The sequence below is a fragment of the Coregonus lavaretus genome, assembly GCF_964263955.1.
Source record: "Coregonus lavaretus genome assembly, chromosome: 24".
Lineage (NCBI taxonomy): Eukaryota > Metazoa > Chordata > Actinopteri > Salmoniformes > Salmonidae > Coregonus > Coregonus lavaretus.
Window position 1 is genome coordinate 46485375 of NC_140011.1, and position 22669 is coordinate 46508043.

General features: G+C 39.3%; 1 protein-coding gene across 1 annotated transcript; it reads left to right on the plus strand.

Moving 5' to 3' along the window:
- Positions 1 to 8176: 8176 nt before the first annotated feature.
- LOC311099342 (complement C1q subcomponent subunit A-like) lies at positions 8177 to 18911 on the plus strand. Its single transcript, XM_084140061.1, has 6 exons — positions 8177 to 8248; positions 9304 to 9474; positions 10505 to 10848; positions 12903 to 12989; positions 13241 to 13285; positions 17463 to 18911. The coding sequence occupies exons 1-6, from the start codon at positions 8230 to 8232 to the stop codon at positions 17568 to 17570; spliced, it is 774 nt and encodes a 257-aa protein (XP_083996187.1). The 5' UTR covers positions 8177 to 8229; the 3' UTR covers positions 17571 to 18911.
- The last annotated feature ends 3758 nt before the right edge of the window (positions 18912 to 22669 follow it).

The window sequence follows — 22669 nt, forward strand, 5'->3', positions numbered from 1 at the left end:
TGTGTTTTAACCATGTTAAGTTGATTCATTAAGAAGTGGTTTTGTGTTTTAACCATGTTATGTTGTTCCAGTAAGAAGTGGTTTAGTGTTTTAACCATGTTAAGTTGTTCCAGTAAGAAGTGGTTTAGTGTTTTAACCATGTTAAGTTGTTACAGTAAGAAGTGGTTTAGTGTTTTAACCATGTTAAGTTGTTCCAGTAAGAAGTGGTTTAGTGTTTTAACCATGTTAAGTTGTTCCAGTAAGAAGTGTTTTAGTGTTTTAACCATGTTAAGTTGTTACAGTAAGAAGTGTTTTAGTGTTTTAACCATGTTACGCTATTACAGTAAGAAGTGGTTTAGTGTTTTAACCATGTTAAGTTGTTACAGTAAGAAGTGCTTTTGTGTTTTAACCATGTTAAGTTGATTCATTAAGAAGTGGTTTAGTGTTTTAACCATGTTAAGTTGTTACAGTAAGAAGTGGTTTAGTGTTTTAACCATGTTAAGTTGTTACAGTAATGAGTGGTTTTGTGTTTTAACCATGTTAAGTTGTTACAGTAATAAGTGGTTTTGTGTTTTAACCATGTTAAGTTGTTACAGTAAGAAGTGGTTTAGTGTTTTAACCATGTTAAGTTGATTCAGTAAGAAGTGGTTTAGTGTTTTAACCATGTTAAGTTGTTACAGTAAGAAGTGGTTTAGTGTTTTAACCATGTTAAGTTGTTCCAGTAAGAAGTAGTTTAGTGTTTTCACCATGTTAAGTTGTTCCAGTAAGAAGTGGTTTAGTGTTTTAACCATGTTAAGTTGTTACAGTAAGAAGTGTTTTAGTGTTTTAACCATGTTTAAGTTGTTACAGTAAGAAGTGGTTTAGTGTTTTAACCATGTTACGTTATTACAGTAAGAAGTGGTTTAGTGTTTTAACCATGTTAAGTTGTTCCAGTAAGAAGTGGTTTAGTGTTTTAACCATGTTAAGTTGTTACAGTAAGACGTGTTTTAGTGTTTTAACCATGTTTAAGTTGTTACAGTAAGAAGTGTTTTAGTGTTTTACCCATGTTACGTTATTACAGTAAGAAGTGGTTTAGTGTTTTAACCATGTTAAGTTGTTACAGTAAGAAGTGGTTTTGTGTTTTAACCATGTTAAGTTGATTCATTAAGAAGTAGTTTAGTGTTTTAACCATGTTAAGTTGTTCCAGTAAGAAGTGGTTTAGTGTTTTAACCATGTTAAGTTGTTACAGTAAGAAGTGGTTTAGTGTTTTAACCATGTTAAGTTGTTACAGTAAGAAGTGGTTTAGTGTTTTAACCATGTTAAGTTGTTCCAGTAAGAAGTGGTTTAGTGTTTTAACCATGTTAAGTTGTTACAGTAAGAAGTGGTTTTGTGTTTTAAATATGTTAAGTTGATTCATTAAGAAGTGGTTTTGTGTTTTAACCATGTTATGTTGTTCCAGTAAGAAGTGGTTTAGTGTTTTAACCATGTTAAGTTGTTCCAGTAAGAAGTGGTTTAGTGTTTTAACCATGTTAAGTTGTTACAGTAAGAAGTGGTTTAGTGTTTTAACCATGTTAAGTTGTTCCAGTAAGAAGTGGTTTAGTGTTTTAACCATGTTAAGTTGTTCCAGTAAGAAGTGTTTTAGTGTTTTAACCATGTTAAGTTGTTACAGTAAGAAGTGTTTTAGTGTTTTAACCATGTTACGTTATTACAGTAAGAAGTGGTTTAGTGTTTTAACCATGTTAAGTTGTTACAGTAAGAAGTGCTTTTGTGTTTTAACCATGTTAAGTTGATTCATTAAGAAGTGGTTTAGTGTTTTAACCATGTTAAGTTGTTACAGTAAGAAGTGGTTTAGTGTTTTAACCATGTTAAGTTGTTACAGTAATGAGTGGTTTTGTGTTTTAACCATGTTAAGTTGTTACAGTAATAAGTGGTTTTGTGTTTTAACCATGTTAAGTTGTTACAGTAAGAAGTGGTTTAGTGTTTTAACCATGTTAAGTTGATTCAGTAAGAAGTGGTTTAGTGTTTTAACCATGTTAAGTTGTTACAGTAAGAAGTGGTTTAGTGTTTTAACCATGTTAAGTTGTTCCAGTAAGAAGTAGTTTAGTGTTTTCACCATGTTAAGTTGTTCCAGTAAGAAGTGGTTTAGTGTTTTAACCATGTTAAGGTGTTACAGTAAGAAGTGGTTTAGTGTTTTAACCATGTTAAGTTGTTCCAGTAAGAAGTAGTTTAGTGTTTTCACCATGTTAAGTTGTTCCAGTAAGAAGTGGTTTAGTGTTTTAACCATGTTAAGGTGTTACAGTAAGAAGTGTTTTAGTGTTTTAACCATGTTTAAGTTGTTACAGTAAGAAGTGGTTTAGTGTTTTAACCATGTTACGTTATTACAGTAAGAAGTGGTTTAGTGTTTTAACCATGTTAAGTTGTTACAGTAAGAAGTGGTTTTGTGTTTTAACCATGTTAAGTTGATTCATTAAGAAGTGGTTTTGTATTTTAACCATGTTAAGTTGTTCCAGTAAGAAGTGGTTTAGTGTTTTAACCATGTTAAGCTGTTACAGTAAGAAGTGGTTTAGTGTTTTAACCATGTTAAGTTGTTACAGTAAGAAGTGGTTTAGTGTTTTAACCATGTTAAGTTGTTCCAGTAAGAAGTGGTTTAGTGTTTTAACCATGTTGAGTTGTTACAGTAAGAAGTGGTTTAGTGTTTTAACCATGTTAAGTTGTTCCAGTAAGAAGTGTTTTAGTGTTTTAACCATGTTAAGTTGTTCCAGTAAGAAGTGGTTTAGTGTTTTAACCATGTTAAGTTTTTACAGTAATAAGTGGTTTAGTGTTTTAACCATGTTAAGTTGTTACAGTAAGAAGTGGTTTAGTGTTTTAACCATGTTAAGTTGATTCAGTAAGAAGTGGTTTAGTGTTTTAACCATGTTAAGTTGTTACAGTAAGAAGTGGTTTTGTGTTTTAACCATGTTAAGTTGTTCCAGTAAGAAGTAGTTTAGTGTTTTCACTATGTTAAGTTGTTCCAGTAAGAAGTGGTTTAGTGTTTTAACCATGTTAAGTTGTTACAGTAAGAAGTGTTTTAGTGTTTTAACCATGTTTAAGTTGTTAAAGTAAGAAGTGGTTTAGTGTTTTAACCATGTTACGTTATTACAGTAAGAAGTGGTTTAGTGTTTTAACCATGTTAAGTTGTTACAGTAAGAAGTGCTTTTGTGTTTTAACCATGTTAAGTTTTTACAGTAAGAAGTGTTTTAGTGTTTTAACCATGTTACGTTATTAGAGTAAGAAGTGGTTTAGTGTTTTAACCATGTTAAGTTGTTACAGTAAGAAGTGGTTTTGTGTTTTAACCATGTTAAGTTGATTCATTAAGAAGTGGTTTTGTGTTTTAACCATGTTAAGTTGTTCCAGTAAGAAGTGGTTTTGTGTTTTAACCATGTTAAGTTGTTACAGTAATAAGTGGTTTTGTGTTTTAACCATGGTAAGTTGTTACAGTAAGAAGTGGTTTAGTGTTTTAACCATGTTAAGTTGTTACAGTAATAAGTGGTTTTGTGTTTTAACCATGGTAAGTTGTTACAGTAAGAAGTGGTTTAGTGTTTTAACCATGTTAAGTTGATTCAGTAAGAAGTGGTTTAGTGTTTTAACCATGTTAAGTTGTTACAGTAAGAAGTGGTTTTGTGTTTTAACCATGTTAAGTTGTTCCAGTAAGAAGTAGTTTAGTGTTTTCACCATGTTAAGTTGTTCCAGTAAGAAGTGGTTTAGTGTTTTAACCATGTTAAGTTGTTACAGTAAGAAGTGTTTTAGTGTTTTAACCATGTTTAAGTTGTTACAGTAAGAAGTGTTTTAGTGTTTTACCCATGTTACGTTATTACAGTAAGAAGTGGTTTAGTGTTTTAACCATGTTAAGTTGTTACAGTAAGAAGTGGTTTTGTGTTTTAACCATGTTAAGTTGATTCATTAAGAAGTGGTTTAGTGTTTTAACCATGTTAAGTTGTTCCAGTAAGAAGTGGTTTAGGGTTTTAACCATGTTAAGTTGTTACAGTAAGAAGTGGTTTAGTATTTTAACCATGTTAAGTTGTTACAGTAAGAAGTGGTTTAGTGTTTTAACCATGTTAAGTTGTTCCAGTAAGAAGTGGTTTAGTGTTTTAACCATGTTAAGTTGTTACAGTAAGAAGTGGTTTTGTGTTTTAACCATGTTAAGTTGATTCATTAAGAAGTGGTTTTGTGTTTTAACCATGTTATGTTGTTCCAGTAAGAAGTGGTTTAGTGTTTTAACCATGTTAAGTTGTTCCAGTAAGAAGTGGTTTAGTGTTTTAACCATGTTAAGTTGTTACAGTAAGAAGTGGTTTAGTGTTTTAACCATGTTAAGTTGTTCCAGTAAGAAGTGTTTTAGTGTTTTAACCATGTTAAGTTGTTACAGTAAGAAGTGTTTTAGTGTTTTAACCATGTTACGTTATTACAGTAAGAAGTGGTTTAGTGTTTTAACCATGTTAAGTTGTTACAGTAAGAAGTGCTTTTGTGTTTTAACCATGTTAAGTTGATTCATTAAGAAGTGGTTTATTGTTTTAACCATGTTAAGTTGTTACAGTAAGAAGTAGTTTAGTGTTTTAACCATGTTAAGTTGTTACAGTAATAAGTGGTTTAGTGTTTTAACCATGTTAAGTTGTTCCAGTAAGAAGTGATTTAGTGTTTTAACCATGTTAAGTTGTTCCAGTAAGAAGTGGTTTTGTGTTTTAACCATGTTAAGTTGTTACAGTAATAAGTGGTTTTGTGTTTTAACCATGTTAAGTTGTTACAGTAAGAAGTGGTTTAGTGTTTTAACCATGTTAAGTTGATTCAGTAAGAAGTGGTTTAGTGTTTTAACCATGTTAAGTTGTTACAGTAAGAAGTGGTTTAGTGTTTTAACCATGTTAAGTTGTTCCAGTAAGAAGTTGTTTAGTGTTTTCACCATGTTAAGTTGTTCCAGTAAGAAGTGGTTTATTGTTTTAACCATGTTAAGTTGTTACAGTAAGAAGTGTTTTAGTGTTTTAACCATGTTTAAGTTGTTACAGTAAGAAGTGGTTTAGTGTTTTAACCATGTTACGTTATTACAGTAAGAAGTGGTTTAGTGTTTTAACCATGTTAAGTTGTTACAGTAAGAAGTGGTTTTGTGTTTTAACCATGTTAAGTTGATTCATTAAGAAGTGGTTTTGTGTTTTAACCATGTTAAGTTGTTCCAGTAAGAAGTGGTTTAGTGTTTTAACCATGTTAAGCTGTTACAGTAAGAAGTGATTTGGTTTTTTAACCATGTTAAGTTGTTACAGTAAGAAGTGGTTTAGTGTTTTAACCATGTTAAGTTGTTCCAGTAAGAAGTGGTTTAGTGTTTTAACCATGTTAAGTTGTTACAGTAAGAAGTGGTTTAGTGTTTTAACCATGTTAAGTTGTTCCAGTAAGAAGTGGTTTAGTGTTTTAACCGTGTTAAGTTGTTCCAGTAAGAAGTGGTTTTGTGTTTTAACCATGGTAAGTTGTTCCAGTAAGAAGTGGTTTAGTGTTTTAACCATGTTAAGTTGTTCCAGTAAGAAGTGGTTTAGTGTTTTAACCATGTTAAGTTTTTACAGTAATAAGTGGTTTAGTGTTTTAACCATGTTAAGTTGTTCCAGTAAGAAGTGGTTTAGTGTTTTAACCATGTTAAGTTGTTACAGTAAGAAGTGGTTTTGTGTTTTAACCATGGTAAGTTGTTCCAGTAAGTAGTGGTTTAGTGTTTTAACCATGTTAAGTTGTTCCAGTAAGAAGTGGTTTAGTGTTTTAACCATGTTAAGTTTTTACAGTAATAAGTGGTTTAGTGTTTTAACCATGTTAAGTTGTTACAGTAAGAAGTGGTTTAGTGTTTTAACCATGTTAAGTTGATTCAGTAAGAAGTGGTTTAGTGTTTTAACCATGTTAAGTTGTTACAGTAAGAAGTGGTTTTGTGTTTTAACCATGTTCAGTTGTTCCAGTAAGAAGTAGTTTAGTGTTTTCACCATGTTAAGTTGTTCCAGTAAGAAGTGGTTTAGTGTTTTAACCATGTTAAGTTGTTACAGTAAGAAGTGTTTTAGTGTTTTAACCATGTTTAAGTTGTTACAGTAAGAAGTGTTTTAGTGTTTTAACCATGTTACGTTATTACAGTAAGAAGTGGTTTAGTGTTTTAACCATGTTAAGTTGTTACAGTAAGAAGTGCTTTTGTGTTTTAACCATGTTAAGTTGATTCATTAAGAAGTGGTTTAGTGTTTTAACCATGTTAAGTTGTTACAGTAAGAAGTGGTTTAGTGTTTTAACCATGTTAAGTTGTTACAGTAAGAAGTGGTTTAGTGTTTTAACCATGTTAAGTTGTTACAGTAATAAGTGGTTTAGTGTTTTAACCATGTTAAGTTGTTCCAGTAAGAAGTGGTTTAGTGTTTTAACCATGTTAAGTTGATTCAGTAAGAAGTGGTTTAGTGTTTTAACCATGTTAAGTTGTTCCAGTAAGAAGTGGTTTAGTGTTTTAACCATGTTAAGTTGTTACAGTAAGAAGTGGTTTTAGTGTTTTAACCATGTTAAGTTGTTACAGTAAGAAGTGGTTTAGTGTTTTAACCATGTTTAAGTTGTTACAGTAAGAAGTGTTTTAGTGTTTTAACCATGTTACGTTATTACAGTAAGAAGTGGTTTAGTGTTTTAACCATGTTAAGTTGTTCCAGTAAGAAGTGGTTTAGTGTTTTAACCATGTTAAGTTGTTCCAGTAAGAAGTGGTTTTGTGTTTTAACCATGGTAAGTTGTTCCAGTAAGAAGTGGTTTTGTGTTTTAACCATGGTAAGTTGTTCCAGTAAGAAGTGGTTTAGTGTTTCAACCATGTTAAGTTGTTCCAGTAAGAAGTGGTTTTGTGTTTTAACCATGTTAAGTTGTTATAGTAAGAAGTGTTTTAGTGTTTTAACTATGTTTAGTTATTACAGTAAGAAGTTGTTTAGTGTTTTAACCTTGTTAAGTTGTTACAGTAAGAAGTGGTTTTGTGTTTTAACCATGTTAAGTTGATTCATTAAGAAGTGGTTTTGTGTTTTAACCATGTTAAGTTGTTACAGTAAGAAGTGTTTTAGTGTTTTACCCATGTTACGTTATTACAGTAAGAAGTGGTTTAGTGTTTTAACCATGTTAAGTTGTTCCAGTAAGAAGTGGTTTAGTGTTTTAACCATGTTAAGTTGTTCCAGTAAGAAGTGGTTTAGTGTTTTAATCATGTTAAGTTGTTCCAGTAAGAAGTGGTTTAGTGTTTTAACCATGTTAAGTTGTTACAGTAAGAAGTGGTTTTAGTGTTTTAACCATGTTAAGTTGTTACAGTAAGAAGTGGTTTAGTGTTTTAACCATGTTTAAGTTGTTACAGTAAGAAGTGTTTTAGTGTTTTAACAATGTTACGTTATTACAGTAAGAAGTGGTTTAGTGTTTTAACCATGTTAAGTTGTTCCAGTAAGAAGTGGTTTAGTGTTTTAACCATGTTAAGTTGTTCCAGTAAGAAGTGGTTTTGTGTTTTAACCATGGTAAGTTGTTCCAGTAAGAAGTGGTTTTGTGTTTTAACCATGGTAAGTTGTTCCAGTAAGAAGTGGTTTAGTGTTTCAACCATGTTAAGTTGTTCCAGTAAGAAGTGGTTTTGTGTTTTAACCATGTTAAGTTGTTATAGTAAGAAGTGTTTTAGTGTTTTAACTATGTTTAGTTATTACAGTAAGAAGTTGTTTAGTGTTTTAACCTTGTTAAGTTGTTACAGTAAGAAGTGGTTTTGTGTTTTAACCATGTTAAGTTGATTCATTAAGAAGTGGTTTTGTGTTTTAACCATGTTAAGTTGTTACAGTAAGAAGTGGTTTAGTGTTTTAACCATGTTAAGTTGTTACAGTAAGAAGTGTTTTAGTGTTTTAACCATGTTACGTTATTACAGTAAGAAGTGGTTTAGTGTTTTAACCATGTTAAGTTGTTCCAGTAAGAAGTGGTTTAGTGTTTTAACCATGTTAAGTTGTTCCAGTAAGAAGTGGTTTAGTGTTTTAATCATGTTAAGTTGTTCCAGTAATAAGTGTTTTTGTCTTTCTCTGTTTGTGGTGGTGATCCAGTCAAAACAGTTTGAGGAAATAAATCTACTGACTCATGTGTTTCAGTGGGTGAGAGTGTATGCTGCAGGCGTGTGTGTGTGTGTGTGTGTGTGTGTGTGTGTGTGTGTGTGTGTGTGTGTGTGTGATCAATGTAATAACTAGTGGATGGACTTCATTCAACAAAACTAAAAAGAAGGAACAGACACACAAGACATCTCTAATCTGGTCTATGCTGAACACAAACACCGGTGAGTGATACATATCTACACATATTAAATAGACATGTTATATACAGATATATTTATAAGAGAGTTTAGACATTCGACTAATGACTTTTGACTTTTTGGAGAGCAGGGGAGGATTAGAGGTAGAAAGCATTACGAACTCAATGCTCTAACACAGGTTTTCCCAACTTTCTCCTCTGCCCTCGAAATGTTTTGGGGGGGCCCGAGGAGAGGGTTGGGAAACCTGGGAAATGTCTTGGGGGGGCCCAAGGAGAGGGTTGGGAGAGATGTGAAACATCTTGTGTGGTGAGGAGAGGGTTGGGAAACCCTGTTCTATCCAACTGAACCATCAGAGACTGCTGTTCTATTCTGGATCTGAGCATGTAGACCAGGGTTCGGCCCTCCAGGACCGTTTGATTACACCCTAGACCAGGGTTCGGCCCTCCAGGACCGTTTGATTACACCCTAGACCAGGGTTCGGCCCTCCAGGACCGTTTGATTACACCCTAGACCAGGGTTCGGCCCTCCAGGACCGTGATGTAGACACATGAAACTCGATAGCAGTGTTTCCCAACTCTGTCCTCCTGCCTCCCAGCCAGTACACATATTGGTTCCATTCCAGTAGCAGCATATTACCCCATCAAATAACCATCAAGCCTTTGGGTGAACCAATCAGCTAACTATCAAGCATTTGATTCAGCCCATCAAATAACCATCAAGCCTTTGGGTGAACCAATCAACTAACTATCAAGCATTTGATTCAGCCCATCAAATAACCATCAAGCCTTTGAGTGAACCAATCAACTAACTATGAAGCATTTGATTGAGCCCATCAAATAACAATCAAGCCTTTGGGTGAACCAATCAACTAACTACCAAGCATTTGATTCAGCCCATCAAATAACCATCAAGCCTTTGGGTGAACCAATCAACTAACTATCAAGCATTTGATTCAGCCCATCAAATAACCATCAAGCCTTTGGGTTCAGGTGTGTCATCTCTCCTGAGATGTCATATCTCTCCTGTGATGTTGTATTTGACCCTCTATGATGTCATCTCTCTGCGTCCTGTCTTCTCAGGGTTCCTGAGGATGATGTCAGGCTACTCACTGTCTGTAGTGTGTGTGGCGGTGCTCCTTTCCTTGGGGCGATGCCTGGACAGATGCTCGGTCCAGGACGGAACACCAGGAGCGCCAGGAGCTCCAGGCCGGGATGGACGACAAGGAGCAAAGGGAGAAAAAGGAGAGTCAGGTAACAGAGAGATGGACGGATGAGAGAGAAAGGAGTCAGGTAACAGAGAGATGGAGGGATGAGAGAGAAAGGAGTCAGGTAACAGAGAGATGGAGGGATGAGAGAGAAAGGAGTCAGGTAACAGATAGATGGAGGGATGAGAGAGAAAGGAGTCAGGTAACAGAGAGATGGAGGGATGAGAGAGAAAGGAGTCAGGTAACAGAGAGATGGACGGATGAGAGAGAAAGGAGAGTCAGGTAACAGAGAGATGGAGGGATGAGAGAGAAAGGAGAGTCAGGTAACAGAGAGATGGACGGATGAGAGAGAAAGGAGAGTCAGGTAACAGAGAGATGGACGGATGAGAGAGAAAGGAGAGTCAGGTAACAGAGAGATGGAGGGATGAGAGAGAAAGGAGAGTCAGGTAACAGAGAGATGGACGGATGAGAGAGAAAGGAGAGTCAGGTAACAGAGAGATGGAGGGATGAGAGAGAAAGGAGAGTCAGGTAACAGAGAGATGGAGGGATGAGAGAGAAAGGAGTCAGGTAACAGAGAGATGGACGGATGAGAGAGAAAGGAGTCAGGTAACAGAGAGATGGAGGGATGAGAGAGAAAGGAGAGTCAGGTAACAGAGAGATGGACGGATGAGAGAGAAAGGAGAGTCAGGAAAGAAAGGAAAGAAAGAAAGAGCATGTTATATTAACTGTCAGTAAAGAGGACTGTGTGGTTAGTGTGCTCAGGGTCTGTTATAGTGTGTTATAGTGTGTTATAGTGTGTTATAGCGTGTTATAGTGTGTTATAGTGTGTTTTAGTGTGTTATAGTCTGTTATAGTGTGTTGTAGTGTGTTATAGTGTGTTATAGTGTGTTATAGTGTGTTATAGCGTGTTATAGTCTGTTATAGTGTGTTATAGTGTGTTATAGTCTGTTATGGTGTGTTATAGTGTGCTCAGGGTCCGTTATAGTTTTCTCGGGGTCTGTGGTATAGAACTGAAAAGTGCTCATCTAAAGGTTGCTTTTTAGTAAACCCCTGTCCCTCGCTCCTCTTTCTCCCAGCACTGCAGCTGGATGCGGTGTCGCCCCGTGTCCTGAAGGGGGCGAAGGGGAGCCGGGGGTTTCCGGGGGACATGGGGCCTAAAGGCTTCAGAGGAGATCTGGGCCCTGAAGGCCCCCCTGGCCCCCCGGGCCCCCCTGGGCCCCCGGGGATGGGCGGGGACCAGGCCCAACAACAACGTGCAGCCTTCTCTGTGTCCCGGACAGACAGCTCCTACCCCCTCTACAATCGACCCCTGACATATAACACCGCCATCACTAGCAGCAGCCTGATCAGTTTGTCCTCTGGAATCTTCACCTGCAGCATATCTGGAGTCTACTACTTTGTCTTCCACTCAGAGGCCAAGGTAGGCAGACAGACAGGTATTACACTCTCTCTCTCTCTCTCTCTCTCTCTATCTCTCCTCTCTCTCTCTCTCTCTCTCTCTCTCTCTCTCTCTCTCTCTCTCTCTCTCTCTCTGTCTCTCTTTCTGTCTCTCTCTCTCTCTCTCTCTGTCTCTCTCTCTCTCTCTCAATTCAATTTCAATTTAAGGGCTTTATTGGCATGGGAAACATGTGTTAACATTGCCAAAGCAAGTGAAGTAGATAGTAAACAAAAGTGAAATAAACAATAAATATTAACAGTAAACATTACACTCAGAAGTTTCAAAAGAATAAAGACATTTCAAATGTCATATTATGTCTATATACAGTGTTGTAACAATGTGCAAATAGTTAAAGAACAAATGGGAAAATAAATAAACATAAATATGGGTTGTATTTACAATGGTGTTTGTTCTTCACTGGTTTCCCTTTTCTTATGGCAACAGGTCACAAATATTGCAGCTGTGATGGCACACTGTGGTTTTTCACCCAGTAGATAAGGGAGTTTATCAAAATTGGGTTTGTTTTCTAATTCTTTGTGGATCGCTGTAATCTGAGGGAAATATGTGTCTCTAATATGGTCATACATTTGGCAGGAGGTTAGGAAGTGCAGCTCAGTTTCCACCTCATTTTGTGGGCAGTGTGCACATAGCCTGTCTTCTCTTGAGAGCCAGGTCTGCCTACGGCGGCCTTTCTCAATAGCAAGGCTATGCTCACTGAGTCTGTACATAGTCAAAGCTTTCCTTAAGTTTGGGTCAGTCACAGTGGTCAGGTATTCTGCCACTGTGTACTCTCTGTTTAGGGCCAAATAGCATTCTAGTTTGCTCTGTTTATTTGTTTGTTCTTTCCAATGTGTCAAGTAATTCTCTTTTTGTTTTCTCATGATTTGGTTGGGTCTAATTGTGTTGTTGTTGTTGTTGTTGTTGTCCTGGGGCTGTGTGGGGTCTGTTTGTGTTTGTGAACAGAGCCCCAGGACAAGCTTACTTAGGGGACTCTTCTCCAAGTTCATCTCTCTGTAGGTGATGGCTTTGTTATGGAAGGTTTGGGAATCGCTTCCTTTTAAGTGGTTATAGAATTTAACGGCTCTTTTCTGGATTTTGATAATTAGCGGGTATTGGCCTAATTCTGCTCTGCATGCATTATTTGGTGTTTTACGTTGTACACGGAGGATGTATTTGCAGAATTCTGCATGCAGAGTCTCAATTTGGTGTTTGTCCCATTTTGTGAATTCTTGGTTGGTGAGCGGACCCCAGACCTCAGAACCATAAAGGGCAATGGGTTCTATAACTGATTCAAGTATTTTTAGCCAGATCCTAATTGGTATGTCAAATTTTATGTTCCTTTTGATGGCATAGAAGGCCCTTCTTGCCTTGTCTCTCAGATCGTTCACAGTTTTGTGGAAGTGACCTGTGGCGCTGATGTTTAGGCCGAGGTATGTATAGTTTTTTGTGTGCTCTAGGGCAACAGTGTCTAGATGGAATTTGTATTTGTGGTCCTGGCAACTGGACCTTTTTTGGAACACCATTATTTTTGTCTTACTGAGATTTACTGTCAGGGCCCAGGTCTGACAGAATCTGTGCAGAAGATCTAGGTGCTGCTGTAGGCCCTCCTTGGTTGGTGACAGAAGCACCAGATCATCAGCAAACAGAAGACATTTGACTTCAGATTCTAGTAGGGTGAGGCCGGGTGCTGCAGACTGGTCTAGTGCCCTCTCTCTCTGTCTCTCTCTCTGTCTCTCTCTCTCTCTCTCTCTCTCTCTGTCTCTCTCTCTCTCTCTCTCTCTGTCTCTCTCTCTCTCTCTCTCTGTCTCTCTGTCTCTCTGTCTCTCTCTCTGTCTCTCTCTCTCTCTCTCTCTCTCTCTCTGTCTCTCTCTCTCTCTCTCTCTCTCTCTCTCTCTCTCTCTCTCTCTCTCTCTCTCTGTCTCTCTGTCTCTCTCTCTCTCTCTCTCTCTCTCTCTCTCTCTCTCTCTCTCTCTCTCTCTCTCTCTTTCAACATCTTGTAAAACAGTGTGTGTGTGTGTGTGTGTGTGTGTGTGTAGGTGAGCATGTGTCTGTCTCTGAAGAGTGACGTGCTGGGAGAGAGGAAGCTGGGTTTCTGTGACTACAACAACAGAGCCACTACCCAGGTATGGTTACTATGACAACACCACATAGGGTTACTATGACGACACCAGGTAGGGTTACTATAACAACACCAGGTAGGGTATGATGACACTAGGTTGGGTTGCTATGACGACACCAGGTTGAGTCACTATGATGAAACTTGGTAAAGCGTTTAACAATGTTAACTTATCAATTACAGTATCAACCGTATACAGCTTTAACAACATATATTGCTATGGTAACACTATTTTATCGTTAATTCCATGTTGTGTAGGTTCTGTCAGGAGGTGTGGTGTTGGACCTGTCACGAGGCCACAAGGTTGGAACCATCCTCCATACTAACCAATCAGCACATAGTATCATCCATACTAACCAATCACCACACAGCATCCTCCATACTAACCAATCAGCACAGAGCATCATCCATACTAACCAATCAGCACAGAGCATCATCTATACTAACCAATCAGCACAGAGCATCATCCATACTAGCCAATCAGCACAGAGCATCATCCATCCTAACCAATCAGCACAGAGCATCATCCAGTGGGGAACAGTAAGTGCCTTCTAGGCCTACAGAGAACGCCTAAGGAATGATAAAATAATTTGTATTTAATTTCTATCTTTTCAATAATATTGAAATGGTAATCTGATTAATTTATTATTTTCAATGATATTCAAATGTAATGACTTCAGTTTGTGTTGGAAAGGAAAGGGTTGTTTAACGTTGAAGATAAAAAAATATTCAATCAGGATTTTTCTTTGGTGGTCTCTGGGAAGATAAATCTAGCTATCTAGCTTAGCTATTGGCTTTCAGAAGCTGGACAGAAGGCCTCTGCCATTCAACTGTATTAGAGCAGAATTTTGGAGTGACAATGGAATCAACCAATCACATTTTGACTTGCAATGGGTGGGACAGTTTTACACAAAAAATAAATAAAAGTAGGCCTAGAGACATGTCAGTACTGAGAGTGTGAGCCTTTAGTGCGAGCCTTTAGTGTGAGCCTTTAGTGTGAGCCTTTAGTGTGAGCCTTTAGTGCGAGCCTTTAGTGTGAGCCTTTAGTGTGAGCCTTTAGTGCGAGCCTTTAGTGCGAGCCTTTAGTGCGAGCCTTTAGTGCGAGCCTTTAGTGCGAGCCTTTAGTGTGAGCCTTTAGTGTGAGCCTTTAGTGTGAGCCTTTAGTGCGAGCCTTTAGTGCGAGCCTTTAGTGCGAGCCTTTAGTGTGAGCCTTTAGTGTGAGCCTTTAGTGTGAGCCTTTAGTGTGAGCCTTTAGTGTGAGCCTTTAGTGTGAGCCTTTAGTGTGAGCCTTTAGTGTGAGCCTTTAGTGCGAGCCTTTAGTGTGAGCCTTTAGTGTGAGCCTTTAGTGTGAGCCTTTAGTGCGAGCCTTTAGTGCGAGCCTTTAGTGCGAGCCTTTAGTGCGAGCCTTTAGTGCGAGCCTTTAGTGTGAGCCTTTAGTGTGAGCCTTTAGTGTGAGCCTTTAGTGCGAGCCTTTAGTGCGAGCCTTTAGTGCGAGCCTTTAGTGCGAGCCTTTAGTGCGAGCCTTTAGTGCGAGCCTTTAGTGCGAGCCTTTAGTGCGAGCCTTTAGTGCGAGCCTTTAGTGCGAGCCTTTAGTGCGAGCCTTTAGTGCGAGCCTTTAGTGCGAGCCTTTAGTGCGAGCCTTTAGTGCGAGCCTTTAGTGTGAGCCTTTAGTGTGAGCCTTTAGTGTGAGCCTTTAGTGTGAGCCTTTAGTGCGAGCCTTTAGTGTGAGCCTTTAGTGTGAGCCTTTAGTGTGAGCCTTTAGTGTGAGCCTTTAGTGCGAGCCTTTAGTGTGAGCCTTTAGTGCGAGCCTTTAGTGTGAGCCTTTAGTGCGAGCCTTTAGTGTGAGCCTTTAGTGTGAGCCTTTAGTGTGAGCCTTTAGTGTGAGCCTTAGTTTGAGCCTTTAGTGTGAGCCTTTAGTGCGAGCCTTTAGTGTGAGCCTTTAGTGTGAGCCTTTAGTGTGAGCCTTTAGTGTGAGCCTTTAGTGCGAGCCTTTAGTGTGAGCCTTTAGTGCGAGCCTTTAGTGTGAGCCTTTAGTGTGAGCCTTTAGTGTGAGCCTTTAGTGTGAGCCTTTAGTGTGAGCCTTTAGTGCGAGCCTTTAGTGCGAGCCTTTAGTGCGAGCCTTTAGTGCGAGCCTTTAGTGTGAGCCTTTAGTGTGAGCCTTTAGTGTGAGCCTTTAGTGTGAGCCTTTAGTGTGAGCCTTTAGTGTGAGCCTTTAGTGTGAGCCTTTAGTGTGAGCCTTTAGTGCGAGCCTTTAGTGCGAGCCTTTAGTGCGAGCCTTTAGTGTGAGCCTTTAGTGCGAGCCTTTAGTGTGAGCCTTTAGTGCGAGCCTTTAGTGCGAGCCTTTAGTGTGAGCCTTTAGTGTGAGCCTTTAGTGTGAGCCTTTAGTGTGAGCCTTTAGTGTGAGCCTTTAGTGCGAGCCTTTAGTGTGAGCCTTTAGTGCGAGCCTTTAGTGTGAGCCTTTAGTGTGAGCCTTTAGTGTGAGCCTTTAGTGTGAGCCTTTAGTGTGAGCCTTTAGTGTGAGCCTTTAGTGTGAGCCTTTAGTGCGAGCCTTTAGTGCGAGCCTTTAGTGCGAGCCTTTAGTGCGAGCCTTTAGTGCGAGCCTTTAGTGCGAGCCTTTAGTGCGAGCCTTTAGTGTGAGCCTTTAGTGTGAGCCTTTAGTGTGAGCCTTTAGTGTGAGCCTTTAGTGTGAGCCTTTAGTGCGAGCCTTTAGTGTGAGCCTTTAGTGTGAGCCTTTAGTGTGAGCCTTTAGTGCGAGCCTTTAGTGTGAGCCTTTAGTGCGAGCCTTTAGTGTGAGCCTTTAGTGTGAGCCTTTAGTGTGAGCCTTTAGTGTGAGCCTTTAGTGTGAGCCTTTAGTGTGAGCCTTTAGTGTGAGCCTTTAGTGTGAGCCTTTAGTGCGAGCCTTTAGTGTGAGCCTTTAGTGTGAGCCTTTAGTGTGAGCCTTTAGTGTGAGCCTTTAGTGTGAGCCTTTAGTGTGAGCCTTTAGTGTGAGCCTTTAGTGCGAGCCTTTAGTGCGAGCCTTTAGTGCGAGCCTTTAGTGTGAGCCTTTAGTGTGAGCCTTTAGTGCGAGCCTTTAGTGTGAGCCTTTAGTGCGAGCCTTTAGTGCGAGCCTTTAGTGTGAGCCTTTAGTGTGAGCCTTTAGTGTGAGCCTTTAGTGTGAGCCTTTAGTGTGAGCCTTTAGTGTGAGCCTTTAGTGCGAGCCTTTAGTGTGAGCCTTTAGTGCGAGCCTTTAGTGCGAGCCTTTAGTGTGAGCCTTTAGTGTGAGCCTTTAGTGTGAGCCTTTAGTGTGAGCCTTTAGTGTGAGCCTTTAGTGTGAGCCTTTAGTGTGAGCCTTTAGTGCGAGCCTTTAGTGCGAGCCTTTAGTGCGAGCCTTTAGTGTGAGCCTTTAGTGCGAGCCTTTAGTGCGAGCCTTTAGTGCGAGCCTTTAGTGCGAGCCTTTAGTGCGAGCCTTTAGTGCGAGCCTTTAGTGCGAGCCTTTAGTGCGAGCCTTTAGTGTGAGCCTTTAGTGCGAGCCTTTAGTGCGAGCCTTTAGTGCGAGCCTTTAGTGCGAGCCTTTAGTGCGAGCCTTTAGTGCGAGCCTTTAGTGTGAGCCTTTAGTGTGAGCCTTTAGTGCGAGCCTTTAGTGCGAGCCTTTAGTGCGAGCCTTTAGTGCGAGCCTTTAGTGCGAGCCTTTAGTGTGAGCCTTTAGTGTGAGCCTTTAGTGCGAGCCTTTAGTGTGAGCCTTTAGTGTGAGCCTTTAGTGCGAGCACTAGTTTTCCCATGGTCAAGTTAGTTTGTGTTGTAGGCTAGTAGGTGTTATTGTTGAGGACTGAGGAGGATGTGTTTGCTAATTTTTTAGCATCACCCTTTTCAAGATTAACTTTCAACAAGAAGTTGAGTTTAAAATGATCATCATCACACCACTGTTTTGTTATTGCAGCTCGCTACTTGGGTGATCATGACTGGGTGACCACGACTGGGTGACCACGACTGGGTGACCACGACTGGGTTAAACACGGTTGCATTAAAATTTTAGATCACTGGTTACTTTGTGTGCAGAACTTGATAAAATATGTTTGCAATGGGAAGTAGCAAGCTAATAGTAGTATATTTTGATTTCGAAATGCTAAATGGTTGTGTGTTTCTATTGTCTGATGGCCTTCTGGCTTGTTATGTCAGAGTGAATGGGATGCTTTATTATTTCGCTGTGTGTGACTGCAGTCTTTCTATCACCTGAGCTATATACGTTTTATAAAAAATACGCTCTTCTACATGGAGTGCAGCATCATCCATACTAACCAATCACCACACAGTTTCTGAAAAACACACTAAATGATTCTATAACCAGGTGTGTTAATATAACCAGGTGTGTAACCAGGTGTGTTAATGTAACCAGGTGTGTAACCAGGTGTGTTAATATACCCAGGTGTGTTAATATAACCAGGTGTATAACCATGTGTGTTAATATAACCAGGTGTGTAACCAGGTGTGTTAATATAACCAGGTGTGGCTGGAACCGTTTAAAGACGAGCAACCGGATAGTGTGAAGGCCGACACGAAGAACAAGAAGATTGTGTTTAACGGCTTCCTGCTCTTCCCCACCGGGAAGTGACGTCACAACGCCATGCAGTGACCTCATCACATGAGCTGTCCCAGGAACCAACCATGGCATTACTAACACTGTTCTATACTGATCTATACTGATCTATACTGTTCCATTCTGATCTATACTGCTCTATACTGATCTATACTGTTCCATTCTGATCCATGCTGATCTATACTGTTCCATTCTGATCCATACTGTTCTATACTGTTCCATTCTGATCTATACTGTTCTATACTGTTCCATTCTGATCTATACTGATCTATACTGTTCCATTCTGATCCATACTGATCTATACTGTTCCATTCTGATCTATACTGATCTATACTGATCTATACTGTTCCATTCTGATCCATACTGATCTATACTGTTCCATTCTGATCCATACTGTTCTATACTGTTCTATACTGTTCCATTCTGATCTATACTGATCTATACTGTTCCATTCTGATCCATACTGATCTATACTGTTCCATTCTGATCCATACTGATCTATACTGTTCCATTCTGATCCATACTGATCTATACTGTTCCATTCTGATCTATACTGATCTATACTGATCTATACTGTTCCATTCTGATCCATACTGATCTATACTGTTCCATTCTGATCTATACTGATCTATACTGATCTATACTGTTCCATTCTGATCTATACTGATCTATACTGTTCCATTCTGATCCATACTGTTCTATACTGTTCTATACTGATCTATACTGTTCTATACTGTTCCATTCTGATCCATACTGATCTATACTGTCCTATACTGTTCTATACAGATCTATACTTTTCTATACGGTTCTATACTTTTCTATACTGATCATCTATACTGATTTATACAATTCTATACTGATCTATACTGATCTATACTGTTCTATACTATTCTATACTGATCTACACTTTTCTATACTGATCTATACTGTTCCATACTGATCTATACTGATCTATACAGATCTATACTGATCTATACTGTTCTATAATGGTCTATACGGCTCTATACGGTTCTATACTGATCTACACGGTTCTATACTGATCTGTACTGTTCTATTCTGATCTATACTGTTTTGTTCTGATCTATACTGATCTATACTGATCTATACTGATCTATAATGTTCTAAACTGATCTATACTTTTCTATACCGATCCTGCCGTTACTGATTTAAAATACAGTGCCTAGTGAAAGTCACACACCCCTTGCGCAGTCTTCACATTTTGATAGCTTAAATCTAAAAAGGGATTAAATGTGATGTTTTTCTTACCAATCTACACAACCTACTCCACATTTTCAAAGTGAAAGAAAAGTATAGAACATTTTCAAAATGAATAATAAAAATACAATTTAAAACGAAGATGTCTTGATTGTGTATGTCTTCCCATCCCAGAGTTAATACTTCTGGAAGTACCTTTGGAAGCCATTACAGCTGTGAATCATTTTGAATAAGATTCTACCAGCTTTGCCCAACTCCTAGGGCCACATCCAGCGCCTTCAGAAAGTATTAATTCCCCTTGATTTATTCCACATTTTGTTGTGTTTCAGCCTGAATTCAAAATTGAATAAATATTATTTTTTTCTCACCCGTCTACACACAATACCCCATAATGACAAAGTGAAAACGTTTTTTTTTACAAATATCACAATGACATAAATATTCACATCCCTAAGTCAAAACTTTGTAGAAGAACCTTTGGCAGTGATTACAGCTGTGAGTCTTTCTGGGTAAGTCTCTAAGGATTATCAAAACTGTAACTCGGCCACTGGTAAGGAACTCCAGTGTGGATTTGGCCTTGTGTTTTAGGTTATTGTCCTGCTGAAAGGAGAATTCATCTCCCAGTGTCTGTTGGAAAGCAGACTGAACAAGGTTTTCCTCCAGGATTTTGCCTGTGATTAGCTCCAGTCAATTTCTTTTTTATCCTGAGAAACTCCCCAGTCCTTAACGATTACAAGCATACCCATAACATGATGCAGCCACCACTATGCTGGAAAATATAGAGAGTGGTACTCAGTAATGTGTTGTATTGGATTTGCCCCAGACATAACACTTAGTATTCAGGACAAAAAGTGAATTGCTTTGCCACATTTCTTTGCAGTATTACTTTAATGCCTTGTTGCAAACAGGATGCATGTTTTGGAATATTTGTATTCTGTACAGGCTTCCTTCTTTTCACTCTGTCAATTAGGTTAGTATTGTGGAGTAACTACAATGTTGTTGATCCATCCTCAGTTTTCTCCTATCACAGCCAATAAACTCTATAACGTTTTTAAAGTCACCTTTGGCCTAATGGTGAAATCCCTGAGCGGTTTCCTTCCTCTCCAGCAACTAAGTTAGGAAGGAGGCCTGTATATTTGTAGTGACTGGGTGTATTGATACACAATCCAAAGTGTAATTAATAACTTCACCATGCTCAAAGGGATATTCAATGTCTGCTTAGTTTTTTTATTTTTACCCATCTACCAATAGGTGCCCTTCTTTGCGAGGAGTTGGAAAACCTCCCTTGTCTTTGTGGTTGAATCTGTGTTTGAAATTCACTGCTCAACTGAGGGACCTTATATATAACTGTATGTGTGGGGTACAGAGATGAGGTAGTCATGTCAGTACCCTATCAATCATGTTAAACACTATTATTGCACACAGAGTGAGTCCATGCAACTTATTATGTGACTTGTTAAGCAAATATTTACTCCTGAATTTATTTAGGCTTGCCATAAGAAAGGGGCTGAATACTTATTGACTCAAGACATTTCAGCTTTTCATAAAAAAATAAATTAAATAAAAAAACATAATTCCACTTTGACATTATGGGGTATTGTGTGTAGGCCAGTGACACAACATCTCAATTTAATCCATTTTAAATTCAGGCTGTAACACAACAACATGTGGGAAAAGTCAAGGGGTCTGAATACTTTCTGAAGGAACTGTACACTGAGTGAACAAAACATTAGGAACACCTGCTCTTCCCATGACATAGACTGACCAGGTGAATCCAGGTGAAAGCTATGATCCCTTATTGATGTCACTTGTTAAATCCACTTCAATCAGTGTAGATGAAGGGGAGGAGACGGGTTAAAGAAGGATTTTTAAGCCTTGAGTCAATTGAGACATGGATTGTGTATGTGTGCCATTCAGAGGGTGAATGGGCAAGACAAAATATTTATGTGCAATTAAACGGGGTATGGTAGTAGGTGCCAGGCGCACCGGTTTGAGTGTGTCAAGAACTGCTACGCTGCAGGATTTTTCACACTCAATAGTTTCCCATGTGTATCACGAATGGTCCACCACTCAAAGGACATCCAGCCAACTTGACACAACTGGGGGAAGAATGTGGCCAGCATCCCTGTTGACTCCAATTTACATATTGTAGAGTCCAACCCCGACGAATTGAGGCTGTTCTGAGGGCAAAAGGGGGGATGCAACTCAATATTAGGAAGGTATTCCTAATGTTTTATACACCATTGTTTTTTTATCAAAATTGCTCAAGCTCAGTAAATTTAGTTGGGAATCATTAAACAATATTCTAACCTTGTCTCTGATTTGGAAACAGGAACACTCAACACCTCTTGGAAAGGTCTTTGGTTTTCCTGTAACTTTTTACCTGGGATTTGCATTTTACATTTACATTTAAGTCATTTAGTAGACGCTCTTATCCAGAATGACTTACAGTTAGGGCCTTAAGACAGCTAGGTGAGGTAGTGGCAGTGCTGGCAACACTAGCTGCAGTAACCCATGGAGAGGGGTCACACTCTGACAATCAGAGGGGGGAAAGGTATTGTGGCCCTGGTGGCACCAAATAATCAAAGGTCTGACTGCACAGAGATGCTTGGGAAAATGGTCACAACGCTGGACCAGTGTGTGTGTGTTTCAGGGGAAGGGGGGTGTATCTGAGCTCCGTCAGATAGGACTTAACATTGGTTACTCAAATCTCCCCATTCTTGCTCAATTTGGCATGCCTTCTCAAACAGCTACAACTGTATAGGCATTCACACATCAAGTATTTTCTTGAGTTGGGCTCGGGATTGGAACAACTGTTGAATGTCTGCGCTTGTGGTTGTTTGTGGGGGAAGGGTGGAGAGTGTGTATGAGTGTGTGTGTGTTTGTGTCCCACATCTGTTGCTATGGAGTTAAGGACAACATAGGATGAATAATCGCTCGCCAAAAATGTAATGTTTGTAATGCCAGTCCTGGTTAGAGGTAACAGTCCTGGTTAGAGGTAACAGTCCTGGTTAGAGGTAACAGTCCTGGTTAGAGGTAACAGTCCTGGTTAGAGGTAACAGTCCTGGTTAGAGGTAACAGTCCTGGTTAGAGGTAACAGTCCTGGTTAGAGGTAACAGTCCTGGTTAGAGGTAACAGTCCTGGTTAGAGGTAACAGTCCTGGTTAGAGGTAACAGTCCTGGTTAGAGGTAACAGTCCTGGTTAGAGGTAACAGTCCTGGTTAGAGGTAACAGTCCTGGTTAGAGGTAACAGTCCTGGTTAGAGGTAACGGTCCTGGTTAGAGGTAACAGTCCTGGTTAGAGGTAACAGTCCTGGTTAGAGGTAACAGTCCTGGTTAGAGGTAACAGTCCTGGTTAGAGGTAACAGTCCTGGTTAGAGGTAACAGTCCTGGTTAGAGGTAACAGTCCTGGTTAGAGGTAACAGTCCTGGTTAGAGGTAACAGTCCTGGTTAGAGGTAACAGTCCTGGTTAGAGGTAACAGTCCTGGTTAGAGGTAACGGTCCTGGTTAGAGGTAACAGTCCTGGTTAGAGGTAACAGTCCTGGTTAGAGGTAACAGTCCTGGTTAGAGGTAACAGTCCTGGTTAGAGGTAACAGTCCTGGTTAGAGGTAACAGTCCTGGTTAGAGGTAACAGTCCTGGTTAGAGGTAACAGTCCTGGTTAGAGGTAACAGTCCTGGTTAGAGGTAACAGTCCTGGTTAGAGGTAACAGTCCTGGTTAGAGGTAACAGTCCTGGTTAGAGGTAACAGTCCTGGTTAGAGGTAACAGTCCTGGTTAGAGGTAACAGTCCTGGTTAGAGGTAACAGTCCTGGTTAGAGGTAACAGTCCTGGTTAGAGGTAACAGTCCTGGTTAGAGGTAACAGTCCTGGTTAGAGGTAACAGTCCTGGTTAGAGGTAACAGT

Excerpts from the sequence above, each read along its gene's own strand:
- LOC311099342 (XM_084140061.1), top strand. Across the intron at positions 10,849-12,902 it reads TCTTCCACTCAGAGGCCAAG|GTGAGCATGTGTCTGTCTCT; the intron begins GTAGGCAGACAG and ends GTGTGTGTGTAG. Across the intron at positions 13,286-17,462 it reads ACCTGTCACGAGGCCACAAG|GTGTGGCTGGAACCGTTTAA; the intron begins GTTGGAACCATC and ends TAATATAACCAG.